Source organism: Odocoileus virginianus, chromosome 7, assembly GCF_023699985.2.
Source record: "Odocoileus virginianus isolate 20LAN1187 ecotype Illinois chromosome 7, Ovbor_1.2, whole genome shotgun sequence".
NCBI classification, from domain to species: domain Eukaryota; kingdom Metazoa; phylum Chordata; class Mammalia; order Artiodactyla; family Cervidae; genus Odocoileus; species Odocoileus virginianus.
In genome coordinates, this window is record NC_069680.1 from 63,738,704 (window position 1) to 63,755,066 (window position 16,363).

Below are 16,363 nucleotides of genomic sequence, written 5' to 3' on the forward strand. Positions count from 1 at the left end.
AGAACTAAAGAGCCTCTTGATGAAAGTGAAAGAGGAGAGTAAAAAAGTTGGCTTAAAGCTCAACATTCAGAAAACTAAGATCATGGCATCTAGTTCCATCACTTCATGGCAAATAGATGGGGAAACAATGGAAACAGTGACAGACTTTATTTTGTGGGGCTCCAAAATCACTGCAGATGGTGACTGCAGCCATGAAATTAAAAGATGCTTGCTCCTTGGAAGAAAAGTTATGACCAACCTAGACAGCATATTAAAAAGCAGAGACATTACTTTGCCAGCAAAAGTCCGTCTAGTCAAAGTTATGTTTTTTCCAGTAGCCATGTATGGGTGTGAGAGTTGGACTGTAAAGAAAGCTGAGTGCTGAAGAATTGATGCTTTTGAACTATGGTGTTGGAGAAGACTCTTGAGAGTCCCTTGGACAGCAAGGAGATCCAACCAGTCCACCCTCAAGGAAATCAGTCCTGAATATTCACTGAAAGGACTGATGCTGAAGCTCAAACTCCAGTACTTTGGTCATCTGATGTGAAGAACTGACTCACTGGAAAAGACCCTGATGCTGGGAAAGATTGAAGGCGGGAGGAGAAGGGGATGACAGAGGATGAGATCGTTGGATGGCATCACTGACTCAATGGAAATGAGTCTGAGTAAACTCTGGGAGTTGGTGATGGACAGGGAGGCCTGGTGTGCTGCCGTCTGTGGGGTCACAAAGAGTCGGACACGACTGAACTGAAGTGAACTGAGGAGTTTTTATTGTTTGCCTAATAACACACAAATTAGGCAGAGAAGTTCCTAGTGAAATGATGGTCACATTTTACTGTGTCTGCCTGTTGGTCCTTCATTTTCTAAGTGCTTACTTTCTTCATTAGACTTTTATTTTGATTATAAATGCCAGTGTGAATAAATAAATACATTGTCTTTTATCCCTCCCTCATCAGCTTTCTTTAAATAGAAAAAGGGACAAATTTCCCCTTACTGCATATTCAACCATAGTTGCCCAATCTGTGATTTTAATTCAGTCTTCTCAATCATTTTAGACTGTAAATGTAGGCTGTACTTTGTTCTCCTAAAGAAACTTTGGTATATTAGTCCTATTAGTATTAATAATAATCTCCAAGTCGTAAGGATGGTAACTGGTCTGGAAGCAACTGGGAAAGAACTTGAGCAAACTCGATACCAGTGGGAAATTATTCAGAGGCGAATTTTATTGCCATTAACTAGAAGAATGCCCCTTGTCGAGGCTGACCCAGCTATGCCTCTAGTCCATTTCTTGCTGTCAGTGGTATTGCTTGTGGTTCTCAGGGTTCTAGCTTTCCCTTAGTTTCGAGCGATTCTGTAATACTATGGAAAACAGACTCCCTCATAGTCCATTAAATGTAATTTAAAATTACACTGTCTATGATACCCACTGTAAAGTTCCCACCCCAGGCATTCACAGTTTTTCAAGGGTAAGACTGTTGCTTGACTTTTTCCAGGACTTACTATATTCTCTGTAATAAACTTTTATTAGTTCAGCATTTTACTGTCTAGATAGAGTTAAGTATTTATCATGTTTGTTGAATATATAAAACTTTATTAAACCTTGAAAAAAAAGAACATTGAATCTAATTAACTATTAAATATTGTTGAAAAAAATCACATGATCTGGTTTCTTTTTTTGTAATGTTTTATTTCGTCCAATTTAAAAGTCATTCTCCTTTCTGAATGGTTTTGTGCTACCTCTAAAGTTTGTCCTGCGTGTATATTAGGCAAATCAAAGGCTTAATAATCTAGTATGTTAGGTTTGTTTTCAGGGGAAAGTGAAGATATTTTTATATTCATGTGCATTTTATATGTCACCTTACTTTCAGAGGTATTTCTAACTTGTGCTTATATTTTGTGTTTTTTTTTAGTGAAAATATTCTCTTTGGAATGGGAAATCCTCTTCTTGACATCACTGCTGTAGTGGATAAGGATTTCCTTGATAAGTAAGTATTGAGCTCTTCAATATTTACTATGTGAAACATACATCTAAGTAAAAACTGAAAATGTTAGAGTTGAATTTGCTGTTTAACATCTTCAGTTGGAGGAAAATTCAGGAAATTTAATCCTGATAATGGCAAGTGCAGTATCATTATTATTGAGTAATTGACCACAGTTTTCCCTGGGAAAACTTTGGTACTTTTGTTCATTCCTATTGCTACTTTCACTTGAAGGTGATTCTGCTATTCTTTGCAAGGAATAAGTATGTGATTTACTTAATGATTTAATTTCCACATTTTAAAATTAACTGTCAATGAACTAAGTCAGTAATGGGTACCATACCATATGGGAGAAGGAATAGGATTAGAGAGAACAAGAAGAATACGTAGGACAAAATTCAAACACTATGAATCTTCCCTATTTCCCTCAGTAGTAACTTTTGATATTGTTAGTTCAGCTGAGAAATCATTTTATGTTTATTTATCTGTGGTCATTTGGTACAAGGGAAAAGTTAAGTACTAAAAAAAGACTTAATGATGAAAAATTAATATCCCCTTCCTCTTAAACAGCCCAAGTTCTATGCCCAGGGACAACCACTTAAAAAAAATATTACTGATGCAAAATTTACTTAAAATTAAATTGATAATTTTAACTATTTTAAGGTGTACAGTTCAGTGACTACTAGGACATTGGCAGTGTTGTACAACTGTCACCACGATCTAATCCCAGGACATTTCATCTTGTCAAAAAGAAACCCAAACCCAATAAGTGGTCATATCAGTATTCCCACCTGCCCTCCCCACCTTGCCCCAATCTACCAGTTTAGTTTGTTTCCATGGATTTGCCTATTCTGGATATTTTATTTCATATAAATGGAAGCGTGCAGTATGCAGCCTTTTCTGTCTGGCTTATTTTACTTAACATGTTTTTCAAGGTTCTTCCATGTTGTAGCATGTGTCAGTGCTTTATTCGTTTTAAGGCAGAATAATATTCCATTGTTTGTATGTCCCACAGTTTGTTTATGCATTCATCAGTTGAGGTAGTCATTGGCTGATGGACACTTAGGTTGTTTTGTCTTTTGACTGTGATGAAGAAACCTGCTATGAATATTTGTGTACGAGTTTTTGCAAGAATATATATTTTCATTTCTTTTGGGTTTATATATTGGAGTGGAATTGCTAAGTCACATGGTAATTCTGTGTTTAGTTCTTTGAAGAACCATATACTCACCAAAACTTGGTCTTTTCCCTTTTTAAAATTATAGCCATCCTAGGACTTCCTGGAGGTCCAGTGGTTAAAACTCCATGCTTTCTCTTCCGGGGGCACAGGTTCAATTTCTGGTTGGGAATTGTAAATGGAGTCATTTTCTTAATTTCAATTTTGGATTGTTCATTCCTAATATGTAGAATACAATTGATTTTGAGGAATAGCAATTTTTAGCAAATTTTTTTTTTTTTTTTTTTTTAGCAAATTGGTTTTTAATGTCTTGGAGATTAACTCTTTATCTGTATAAACTCAAGTGTCACAGGGTCAGGCAAGAATTTATAATTGTGTGAATTTGGCTTATTACAATATAGTAGGAAATAGGTTAGGGACCCAAGGACAAACTGGAGGATGTGTCTTATCCTAAGATATTCAGATACAAATTTTAAAATAGACTCTGCTAATCAGAAACACTCTTGCATACAATTATATTAATAGTTTTACTTCTTCTAGTTACCTTGTACTTTTTAATTATGTAATATTCATACATGAAAAAATTTTCTTGTATCAACTTTCAGTGGAATCCCTTGACTTCTCCTTATATACAGTGAATTTACCAGTGCCCCTGTTCTTCCCTCTGTTACTTCTCTACTTTCTAAGTTTTGTTAACTTTCTACTTTAACTCCTGACTACTGCTCTAACTTTTAGCTTTATAAATTGTTTAGCTATATTTTTATTTTAATATTAAGATTGATATGTTTTCATTCTGTTAGCTATCTATAATTACATTACCAGCTTTGAAGACAAAGTGGTAGTGAAGGTTGAAAATCACTTATCCATACTTACACAGTCTCACTGTGCTTATTCCTTTTTGCAGACTGAAATAGTGTGCTTAGAGTGTAGGGTAGGTTTAACATTTGGAATGTAATTAGAGTACTTGACTGTATTAACAGAGTAAAAAAAGAAAAATAATGTAATCATCTCAATAGACAGAAAAATCATTTGCCAAAACCCGCTATCTATTCCTGATACAATTTTGTATAGGATTCTGAGAATAGAAGGGATCTTACTTATTTCTCATAAAAGTTTGGTTAGAGTAAAGCCTTATAACATAATTTCTAATGGTGAAAGTCTTTATACCTTTCCCTAAGATCAGAAACAATTCAAGGATTTTGGCCCTTACCGCTTCAGAATGTATACAGTGGTCCTGGAGATTTCTATTCAGAGCAGTCAGGCAAGAAGAAGTAAAAGACATCCAACTTGCGAAGGAAGAAATAAGCTATTTTTATGTCCAAAAGGCATGATCATTTATGCAGAATAACTGATGGAATCTACAAAAAAGCTACTGCCTGATTTCAAGAATTATTTTAAAGTTACAGTAATCAAGCAGTGATATCAGTGTAAAGTTTGATTGCATAGAGTAGAATGTGCAGAAATAGCCCCACACATAAATGTATGACTGATTTTTGACAAAGGTGCAAGTTAGTTCAGTGGAGAAAGGATTGTCTTTTCAACAGATAGTGCTGGAACAATTGAATATCAACGTGCATAAAAAGGAAATTGTATTTTGTACCATATACAGAATTAACTGATAGAGCTAAAAGTGAGGCCTAAAAGTATAACACTTCTTCAGGATAATATAGCAGGAAATCTTCGTGACTGTGATTTAAACAAGAATTTCTTAAATATAGAACACCAGAAGTACGCTCTATAAAAGAAAAAACTGATGAGCTGGACTTTTTCAAAATGAAAATTTTTCCTGTTGGGAAGATACCGTTAGAAGAATGAAAGGACAAACCATAGGTTTAGAGAAAATGTTTGCAAAGCATATGTCTGATAAAGAACTACCAGTGAGATTATATAACGAACTCTTAAAAGCTCTATCAGAAAAGAAACAGCCTAATAAAAATGGGCAAGAAATTTGAACATTCACCAAAGATATATGGATGGCAAATAACCACATGAAAAGGTACTCCATCTCTTTCATTATTAGGGAAATGTAAATTAATGATACAGTGAAATACTTACATCCACATTTTTGTTAGAGTGGCTAAAATTTTAAAACTGAGCATACCAAATGTTGGCTAGATAATGAAGGAATTGCAGCTTTCTTCTCATGGAAATATTAAAATGCTGCACTGAATTTCAGTCTGAAAAGTTAAACACACATCTCTTTGATCCAGCCATTTCATTCTGAGATATTTACCCAATCCAGCCAGTTCATTCTTAGATATTTACCCAAGAGAAGTGAAAGTGTGTATCCACACAAAGACATGTTCATTAATATTCATGGTAACTTTGTTCTTAATAGCTGGAACTTGAAAGTTGTTACCTAAATGTCAACAGGTGAATCATTAAACAGATTGTTTACCCATACAGTGGAATATTAGTCAGAAATTAAAAAGGAGTAGAGTGTTGTTTGGATGAAGCTTAGAAAAATTGTGTTCATTGAAAGAAGCTAGACAAAAAAGAATACTGTATGATTCCATTTATATTGAAATTATAGGGAATTCAATTTATGGTGACACAAGGTAGATTGTTGGTTTCATGTGCATGTGCCAGGATGTTTTGGAGGACCAGAAGGAGAGATTACAAAGAAACATGAGGGAGCTTTTAGGAGTGTGTTTATTATCTTAAATGTATAATGATTCCATGAGTATATATACATGTATCTAAGCTTATCAAATTGTATACTTTAAATACATAAGATGTATGTCAGTTACATATCAGGAAAGCTTTATAAGTAAAACAAAATAGAGTCAATTGAACATGAACTTCAAGAGTTTGAAGTTAGAGCTCCTTTGCTTTGTGAGATGTTTTACTCAGGAAATCAACTAATTGATTGTCACTGTTTTAAAAATAATTCTAATAGCAAATAAAAATACAAAGCGAAAGTAAAAAATTTGAAATTTTATACCATGTGTAACCAGTCTGAAATTGTTTTGATGAACATGCACCCAGACATCTATGTATTGATGTGACTCAGAGATATAATATATTTGTGTTTATGGGATAATACTATATGTAGTCTTAGGTAATTAGCTTTTTTTCACTCTATACTGTCTTTTTTAAGATTTGTGCAAATATGATCAGAATGATTATGATCTGGCAGCTGTGTGCTGACATTGTTGGCAACTCAAATAGCTTCTTTGTTTCACTAGCTGCCAAGTCGCTTCAGTCGCATCCGACTCTGTGGGACCCCATAGACAGCAGCCCACCAGGCTCCCCCGTCCCTGGGTTTCTCCAGGCAAGAACACTGGAGTGGGTTGCCATTTCCTTCTCCAATGCATTAAAGTGAAAAGGGAAAGTGAAGTCGCTCAGTCGTGTCCGACTCCTAGCGACCCCATGGACTGCAGCCCACCAGGCTCCTCCGTCCATGGGATTTTCCAGGAAAGAGTACTGGAGTGGGGTGCCATTGCCTTCTCTAGCAGCTGATCCTGACTGGCCAATTGAAGTCTTTTTTTTGGTGGAGGCGGGTTGTTTAATTTAACCTTGACTTTTGAAATCAGCACTTGGAGATAATAAACAAGTTTTTGAACCCTAATCATAAAAAGTAGAGTGTTTCCTTTCTTATATTCCTGACCATTTCTTCCAAAATACACTTGAATGAGTTCCTTATCATTTTAGAATATCATTATAAAGACTGTTTAACTTATTTTTTAGACCATGTTTAGATGAGTGTTTTATATTTGCACTGTATAAAAATAAATTATCCATGAATAATTTGCTAGGTACTATGATAAATGAATTAAATATAAACTTACTAGTATCTTACATTATAAAAATGAAGTACCTGTTAAAATTCTTCTGATAGGGCTTCCCTGGTGGCTCAGAGGGTAAAGCATCTGCCTGCAATGCAGAAGACCTGGGTTTGATCCCTGGGTTGGGAAGATCCCCTGGAGAAATGGCAACCCACTCCAGTATTCTTGCCTGGAGAATCCCATGGACAGAGGAGCCTGGTAGGCTAGACTCCATGGGGTCACAGAGTCAGACATGACTCCACTGTTTAAAACAAACCTACTTCAGATTTGATTGCTGACTTACAGCTCCTTCTTTACCCTAAAGGTATATAGTCAAAACACTGTTTAAAAGTTAAAATTCTTCTGATAAAGTATATTTGTGATTTTGATTTTTTAAAAAGTATTTGGGCTTTTCAATTAAAAAAAGCTTATCATTGCAAAACTCAGTTCAGTTCAGTCGCTCAGTTGTGTCCAACTCTTTGCAACCCCTTGCAGCATTCCAGGCCTCCCTGTCCATCACCAACTCCCGGAGTTTACTCAAACTCATGCCCATCAGGTCGGTGATGCCATCCAGCCATCTCATCCTCTGTTGTCCCCTTCTCCTCCTGCCCCCAATCCCTCCCAACATCAGGGTTTTTTCCAATGAGTCAACTTTTCTCATGAGGTGGCCAAAGTATTGGAGTTTCAGCTTCAGCATCAGTCCTTCCAATGAATATCCAGGACTGATATCCTTTAGGGTGGACTGGTTGGATCTTCTTGCAGCCCAAGGGACTCTCACGAGTCTTCTCCAACACCACAGTTCAAAAGCATCAATTCTTCGGTGCTCAGCTTTCTTTACAGTCCAACTCTCACATCCATACATGACCACTGGAAAAACCATAGCCTTGACCAGACGGACCTTTGTTGGCAAAGTAATGTCTCTGCTTTTTAATATGCTATCTAGATTGGTCATAACTTTCCTTCCAAGGAGTAAGCATCTTTTAATTTCATGGCTGCAGTCACCATCTGCAGTGAATTTGGAGCCCCCCAAAATAGTCTGACACAATTTCCACTGTCTCCCCATCTATTTCCCATGAGGTGATGGGACCAGATGCCATGATCTTAGTTTTATGAATGTTAAGCTTTAAGCCAACTTTTTCACTCTCCTCTTTCACTTTCATCAAGATGCGTTTTAGTTCCTCTTCACTCTCTGCCATAAGGGTGGTGTCATCTGCATATCTGAGGTTATTGATATTTCTCCTGGCAATCTTGATTCCACCTTGTGCTTCTTCCAGCCCAGTGTTTCTCATGATGTACTCTGCGTATAAGTTAAATAAGCAGGGTGACAATATACAGCCTTGACGTACTCCTTTTCCTATTTGGAACCAGTCTGTTGTTCTATGTCCAGTTGTAACTGTTGTTTCCTGACCTGCATACAGGTTTCTCAAGAGGCAGGTCAAAACTAGTACCAGTTAGAAAGTAAACTTAGTACTGAAGATTTTTAAGGAAAAAGTCAGTTCTTTGCTACATCTTCCATATCTCCCCTTGGCTTTTACCCACTTCTGCATCAGTTCAGTTCAGTTCGTTTCAGTCGCTCAGTCATGTCCGACTCTTTGTGACCCCATGAATTGCAGCATTCCAGGCCTCCCTGTCCATCACCAACTCCCGGAGTTTACTTAAACTCATGCCCATCAGGTCGGTGATGCCATCCAGCCATCTCATCCTCTGTCGTCCCTTTCTCCTCCTGCCCCCAATCCCTCCCAGCATCAGGGTCTTTTCCAGTGAGTCAACTCTTCATATGAGGTGGCCAAAGTATTGGAGCTTCAGCTTCAGCATCAGTCCTTCCAATGAATATCCAGGACTGATCTCTTTTAGGATGGACTGGTTGGATCTCCTTGCAGTCCAAGGGACTCTCAAGAGTCTTCTCCAACACCATAGTTAAAAAGCATCAATTTTTTGGCGCTCAGCTTTCCTGACAGTCCAACTCTCACATCCATATATAACCACTGGAAGAACCATAGCCTTGACCTGATGGACCTTTTTTGGCAAAGTGATATCTCTGCTGCCAGTTCTGCATAAGTGCTGTTTTTCCAGAAGAAATCATTTTATCTCCCCCCCCCCCCCCCCCCCCAGGTATCTGCCTCTTTCTAAATTACGTGCTGATACTGTTTCATGTGGCTTTTCATAAGGATGATTGATTGGAGAGGCAAAGGATAAAAGTTCCTTTAAAGTCAGAAGAAGATACAGGAACATTTTTCCATTGAGATAGATTCCAGAGTAGAGGATACAATCGCACTCTGTGTGGAGGGGCACGCTTGGTCTTCAAGTTGCTAGGAGAGTGCAAATCTTGTTATTGAGTGACTGTGGAGAGGATTCCTTCTGACCTTCTGAGAACTTTGCTTTTGCCATTCTCAACAGAGTTTTTCTGTTCTCTCTATATTTTTAATTGTTGAATAGTCTCTGATGATTAATTCTTACTCCTTGCTGACCAGGTTCTAATTACTTGTCAAAACCCCTGTGCATTCCTGAATGTTTCCTGGGAGAATAGGTGAATTGAAGGTTAAAATCTCATGCATACCCTAAGCTTAAGGCTTCCTGAGGTCTGTATCTCTAGCTATTTCTTGGTTTGTCAATTTTACATATTGTGTATTGTCTCTGTTACGATAGCTAAGGATTTAGCTCTTGTTTCACTCACATCATTTCCTCTATTTCATATTCCCCATTTTATTATATTACATTAAAATAAAATTGAAAAATGGTACAAAGTGAACCTATTTATAAATCAGAAATTGAATCACCGAAGTAGAAGGCAAGTTTATGATTACCAAGGGGGAAAATGGGGAGATTAGTTGGGAGATTGGGATTGATATATACCCACTACTATATGTAAAATAGATAACTAATAAGAACCTACTGTATAGCACAGGAAACTGTGCTCAGTGCTCTGTAATGACCTCTATGGCAATAGAGTCTAAAAAAGAGTAGGTTTTTATATATATAACTTTAGGTTTATATATTTACATATATAAGGTTTTTATGTATATCTGCCTCACTTTGTTGTAGAGCAGAAAGTAAAACAACATTGTAAATCAACCATACTCCCAAGAAAAAATTAATAAAAATAAATCAGTAATCATTGTGAACAAAATTGCAGACTGTGATTACTTAGAAAACTTTTTGATTTTCTTTCAGTGATTTATTGCATCATGTGTTCATTTGCATTGTTTTCTGTACACAGAGTTTCAGTAGACACTCTGTTAAGTCTGTCATGTTCCTATTAACCACTTTCCCCCTTATCCCTCCTTCTCAAAATCAGTAAGTCTGTAACCTCTTTTCAGAGGTTACAGTAAATCAGTAACCTCTTTTCCCCTGGTGATGTCCCTTCTTCAGTTCTCCATCTTTGTGGTCCAGACTGAACTGGTTGTGTTGCTGGACTTGTCTTTTTTTTTTTCTCCTTTCAAATAGCAGTCTTCCTGGAACTTCCCTTTGGCTTTCTCCTTTTCGATCTCTTGTTTCCGTCATCTCATATCTTCTTTATTGGTTTTCTCTGTATGTGTGTATGTATAACCTATCCTTCAGGGAAAAAGTGCAGGAATACCTGTACAGTAATTTTTTTTTAATATTTGTATTTGTCTGTCCTTTTAAATATTTTTCCCTTCACACCTTGTTGATTGGTTAGTATAGAGATTTCTTTGAGAATTCTGAAGGCATGTGCCATTGTCTCTCAGCACCCAATGGATCTCTTCATATCACCAATTTTTTCTCTGTGGAAGCTTTTAGAATTTTTTGTTTTTTGACCTTGGTGTTAGCAAATTATCATTATATAACATTTTGTTCTTGTGTTATGGATGTGGTTTTTCCTTCTCTTACTAAGCATATTAATTAGACTTGGTTTTGTTTGGTCTTGAATGCTTCACTTTTCTTTCCTGCTTTATCTCTGTTCTCTGTAGATTGCTCTTTTCCGATTGTTTATTGTGGTCTTCTTCACAGTGGCGAGTTTCCTCCAATATTAGATGATTGTTGGCTGTCTGTTCTTATTTAAGCGTGAGGCATTAAAGAAGTTTATTTTATTTATTTGCAAAAGAGTAAGAAAAAGTCTGGAAGGATATGTTCTAAACTCGGGCAGCCATAGGAGCGTAGGTTGGCTAGGGTGGATACTTTTATTTATATTTTTGTAAAATCCTTAATTGCTTCTATGAGTTTTTTTGTTTTTTGAAGCTTTAATGAGGTTATTTACTGTTGTATAATAATAGTCATCTATTGGTATGTGATACATTACTACAGAACTTGACTGCTTAAAATAACAGATTTATTCTTTCACATGGTATCTGAGGGTGTGAATTTTAGTGTGTGGCATAGCTGGGTGGTTCTGGTTAGGGTCTCTGATTAAGTTGTAGTCAGTCTGTTGGCCTTCATCTCATACCTTCTTTATTGAATTCCTCTGTGTGTGTGTATGTGATCATTTCAAGGCTCAACTGTGGCTTCCAAGCTCATTCATATGGTTGGCCTCAGTTTCTTTTTTTTTGACCTCAGTTTCTTAAGAGCTGTTGGACTGAGGGCCTCATTTCCTCACTCATAAACCTCTGAGTGTCCTAAAAACATAGCAGCTATTTGTCCTATTGCCAATGATTTGAGAGAGAGGAATGGAGAGTCATTTTTCCTAGATAGAAGCTGCAGTCTATTTTATAACCTGTTTTTGGAAGTAACATCTCATCATTTTTGCCATAGGCTTGTTATTTGTCATATAAACCAAACCTGGTATAACGTGGGAGGGCATTACATATGGATTTGAAAACTAGGAAGAAGGGATTGTGGGGGCCAGAAGGCAGACTGTGATAACCAGCCTTCACAATGGCTCCTGATGATCCTCCCTTCCTGGCATTCTCTTGAGTAGTTAGTTCCCTTTTCCCACATTGCACCATGGCTGATCCATGTAACCAGTGGCATATGGCAGAAGTGATTATATGCTTCTTCGGAGTTATTCAGTCGCTCAGTCATGTCCGACTCTGTGACCCCACGAACTGCAGCACACCAGGCTTCCCTGTCCTTCACCATCTCCCAGAGTTTGCTCAAACTCATGTCCATTGAGTCAGTGATGCCATTCAACCATCTTATCCTCTGTTGTCCCCTTCTCCTGCCCTCAATCTTTCCCAGCATCAGTGTCTTTTCCAATGAGTCAGTTCTTTGCATCAGGTGGCCAAAGTACTGGAGCTTCAGCTTCAGTATCAGTTCTTCCAGTGAATATTCCAGGTTGATTTCCTTGTTGTTCAAGGGACTCCCAAGTGTCTTCTCTACACCACAATTTGAAAGCAGTTCTTCAGCGCTCATCCTTCTTTATGGTCTACCTCTCATATCTGTATATGACTACTGGAAAAACCATAGCTTTGACTATACAGACCTTTGTCAGCAAAATGATGTCTCAGCTTTTGAATACGCTGTCTAGGTTTGTCATAGCTTTTCTTCCAGGGTGCAAGCGTCCTTTAATTTCATGGCTGCAGTCACTGTCCATAGTGGTTTTGGAGCCCAAGAAAATGAAGTCTGTCACTGTTTCCATTGTTTCCCCATCTGTTTGCTATGAAATGATGGGACCAAATGTCATGACCTTAGTTTTTTGAATGTTAAGTTTGAAGTCAGCTTTTTCACTCTCCTTCACCTTCACCAAGAGGCTCTTTTGTTCCTCCTCACTTTCTGCCATTAGGGTAGTGTCACCTGCATATTTGATGTCATTGGCATTTCTTCTGGCTATCTTGATTCTAGCTTGAGTTTCATCCAGACTGGCATTTAGCATGATGTACTCTGCTATAGGGCTTCCTTTGTAGCTCAGTTGGTAAAGAATCTGCCTGCAATGCAGGAGACCTTGGTTTGATCCCTGGGTCGGGAAGATTCCCCTGGAGAAGGAAATGGCAGTGAGCTCCAGTATTCTGGCCTGGAGAATCCAATGGACAGAAGCCCGGCAGGCTGCAGTCCTTGGGGTCATAAGAGTGGGACATGACTTGGTGACTAAGCCACCACCACCACTCAGCATATAAGTTAATAAGCAGGGTGACAATATATAGCCTTGACATAGTTCAGTTCAGTCGCTTAGTTGTGTCTGACTCTTTGCGACCCCATGGACTGCAGCACGCCAGGCTTCCCTGTCCGTCACTAACTCCCGGAGCATGCTTACACTGATTTCCATTGAGTTGGCGATGCCATCCAACCATCTCATCCTCTGTCATCCCCTTCTCCTCTTACCTTCAGTCTTTTCCAGCATCAGGGTCTTTTCCAGTGAGTCAGTTCTTCACATCAGATGGCCAAAGTACTAGAGTTGCAGCTTTGGCATCAGTCCTTCCAGTGGATATTCAGGACTGATTTCCTTGAGGGTGGACTGGTTGGATCTCCTTGCTCTCCAGGGGACTCTCAACAGTCTTCTTCAACACCACAGTTCAAAAGCATCAATGCTTCGATGCTCAGCCTTCTTTATGGTCCAGTTCTCACATCCATGCATGACTACTGGAAAAACCATCGCTTTGACTAGATGGACCTTTGTTGACAAAATAATGTCTCTGCTTTTTAATATGCTGTCTAGGTTGGTCATAACTTTTCTTCCAAGGAATAAGCGTGTTTTAATTTCATGGCTGCAGTCACCATCTGCGGTGATTTTGGAGCCCCCAAAAATAAAGTCAGCCACTGTTTCCACTGTCTCCCCATCTATTTGCCATGAAGTGTTGGGACCGGATGCCATGATCTTAGTTTTCTGAATGTTGAGCTTTAAGCCAACTTTTTCACTCTCCTATTTCACTTTCATCAAGAGGCTCTTTAGTTCTTCACTTTCTGCCATAAGGGTGGTGTCATCTGCATATCTGAGGTTATTGATAATTCTCCTGGCAATCTTCATTCCAGTTTGTGCTTCATCCAGTCCAGCATTTCTCATGATGTACTCTGCATATAAGTTAAATAAGCAGGGTGACAATATACAGCCTTGACGTACTCCTTTTCCTATTTGGAACCAGTCTGTTGTTTCATGTCCAATTCTAACTGTTGTTTCCTGACCTGCATACAGGTTTTTCCAGAGGCAGGTCAGGTGGTCTGGTATTCCCACATCTTGAAGAATTTTCCACAGTTTTTTGTGATCCACACAGTCAAAGTCTTTGGCATAGTCAATAAAGCAGAAATAGATGTTTTTCTGGAACTCTCTTGCTTTTTAGATGATCCAGTGAATGTTGACAATTTGCTCTCTGATTCCTTTGCCTTTTCTAAAGCCAGCTTGAACATCTGGAAGTTCACGGTTCATGTATTGCTGAATCTTGGCTTGGAGAATTTTGAGCATTACTGTACTTGCGTGTGAGATGAGCGCAATTGTGCGGTAGTTTGAGCGTTCTTTGGCATTGCCTTTCTTTGGGGTTGGGATGAAAACTGACCTTTTCTAGGGATCATTAATTTAATGAGCTCACTGGGCAGAATGTGGATCTCATGCCACCATTGTTTTATTGTCTGGGGGCAAGTTTCATGCTTCTGTTGCTTCAGGCTTGCTTAGCTTTGTGCTTAAGCAAACCTGCTTTATTGAGTGATCAGTAACTTACAGGGGTCTCCCATGTTTTTTTCTTTACTTACAATCCTCTAATAGGATTAACTGCTGAACTACTTTGCCCCTTTACTCTGTTTCAGGTTGGGCTTGTTGACCAAAGACTTAGTTAGGCTAAAAACCTGTTTTTCTGAGAGTGTGTGCTTAATGTGAATATCTGGAAGTCTAGAGAATCTGTTCAGTTTCTTTCCAGAAAAGTCTTCAATTTTGCTTTCTGAAGGTTTCAGCCTGGCTGCTTTATTCTGAGTTGGCCAGTGAGAGGGGTACCATAATTAACTAGGCAGTTTCACCTGTCCCTCTTTACTTCCCCTGCGTTGCCTTTTGTCCGTTAATTCAGAGATGCTTCTTTTTGGTTTCATGAGGGAATAAACTGGTAATTTATCTCTATTTTAGGAATTGTAGGTTGTGATGGTGAGATGGTAGTAGTCCATTCCCTTACTTGTGGCTCCATGTCTTATGTGTATCTTCTGAGATTAGGGTTTCTGCAGATGGACTCCGCTTGCTTATCATAAGCAGCCTCTTTCAGTTGCAGTTGAGATTTTAGTTTCTTTAGCACTGCTGAGTTTGTCATCTGCTTTCCTTTTTCTGAAAATTTATGGAAGCCTTTTGACCAGTACTGCTTAATTACTTCTTTTTTATTACTTTTGATCCTGTAGATGTTTGCTTTTTGTGTGTGTGCCTTTGTCATCATTTTAACAGTCTTAGATGGAAGAGTAGATACTCTTTCTGCCATATTTAAGTGGAAGTTCCAGGGATATGACACTGTGTATTTCACTGTTATTGTATGTACTGTAGCAGGAAATATACAATCACAGGAATTTTGAGACAAATTGGACTTTTGAGATAATTTAAATCTCTTTATTCATTTTATAGCAGAGGAGCAGTCTCAGTGAAGTTACAGCTTTTGCCATTGATTATAGTTAGCAGTGCAAGCCTGAGATGGAACCTGTATGTCCTGACCCTGTTTGTTTCTTTTTCTACCATGCCACACTCACTACCTTTATTTTTTAACTAGTATTAAATTATCGGTAATATAAACCTGTTGTATAAACTAAGAATTAACAACTACATACCAGATTTGGGGGATTCAAAATGAGTAAGCCTGGTTTCTTTGTTAGAGCAATCTCTGGATTAATAAAAATGAATTTCTTACTTTCTTTTAGTTCAAGTCTTTTCTTGATTGCTGATCTTATCTTTTGCTTTAACTATTTAGCAGTTTGTGTAGTTTATGTGATGATCTCAACTTAGGATTTGTCAAACAAGTGGTGGTTTGAGTAAAAGAGGTTTTTTTCCTTTAGTTTCCTTTGACTTTCTTGGCTCTCATTTCTGTCTTCTGCTTTCTGATTTCTTAAGAGGAAGCGCAATATTTTTTCTGTTGTATAGGTTTATAATTAAATCCCTATAGCATATGCCTCACATGCAGCATTTATAAACATTGCTGGGGAGAGAGACAATTAAGAAGAGTAGCTTAGTAAATTTTTTCTGTATACCCTAAGCTCTTGGTGCAAAGGAACTGCACTATACCTTTTTCTTACATGACTCTTAGCACAGTGCTGGATATATGTTAGGCACTTGATAGATAGCATCTGACTGAAAAATATTTTATGAAAGGCCTTTTTTAAAGTGGAATTTTGTGTTCAGTGTTGAAAGCTAATGAGGGAATTGGTATGCATTTTTCATGTGCTTTGTTAAGTTTTTCAGTGCAGTTTTTTAAAGAACAAGAACCATCATATTCCAGTGATCTTTGCACTTTGGACTGGTGTACACAAAGGGCTGAATCTAAAGAAGCGCCATAGAGAATCCATCTGAAAAACTTTCAAGAGTAAGGAGAAAAATAAGAATATAATAATTTTTGACAATTATTATTTGACAATGAAGCATTTATTCAATGTGTATTAGGTACATTTTTTATATAATA

At 37.8% G+C, this 16,363-nt stretch overlaps 1 protein-coding gene across 4 annotated transcripts in view; it reads left to right on the forward strand.

The window, feature by feature from the left end:
• ADK (adenosine kinase) overlaps positions 1 to 16,363 on the forward strand; it is a 533,995-nt gene that overhangs the window by 44,056 nt on the left and 473,576 nt on the right. For all 4 annotated transcript variants that reach the window (XM_070470873.1, XM_070470876.1, XM_070470874.1 and 1 more), the window contains exon 2: positions 1,890 to 1,964. In XM_070470873.1, the coding sequence (XP_070326974.1) occupies positions 1,890 to 1,964 (75 nt within the window). The remainder of the gene's footprint in view (positions 1 to 1,889; positions 1,965 to 16,363) is intronic.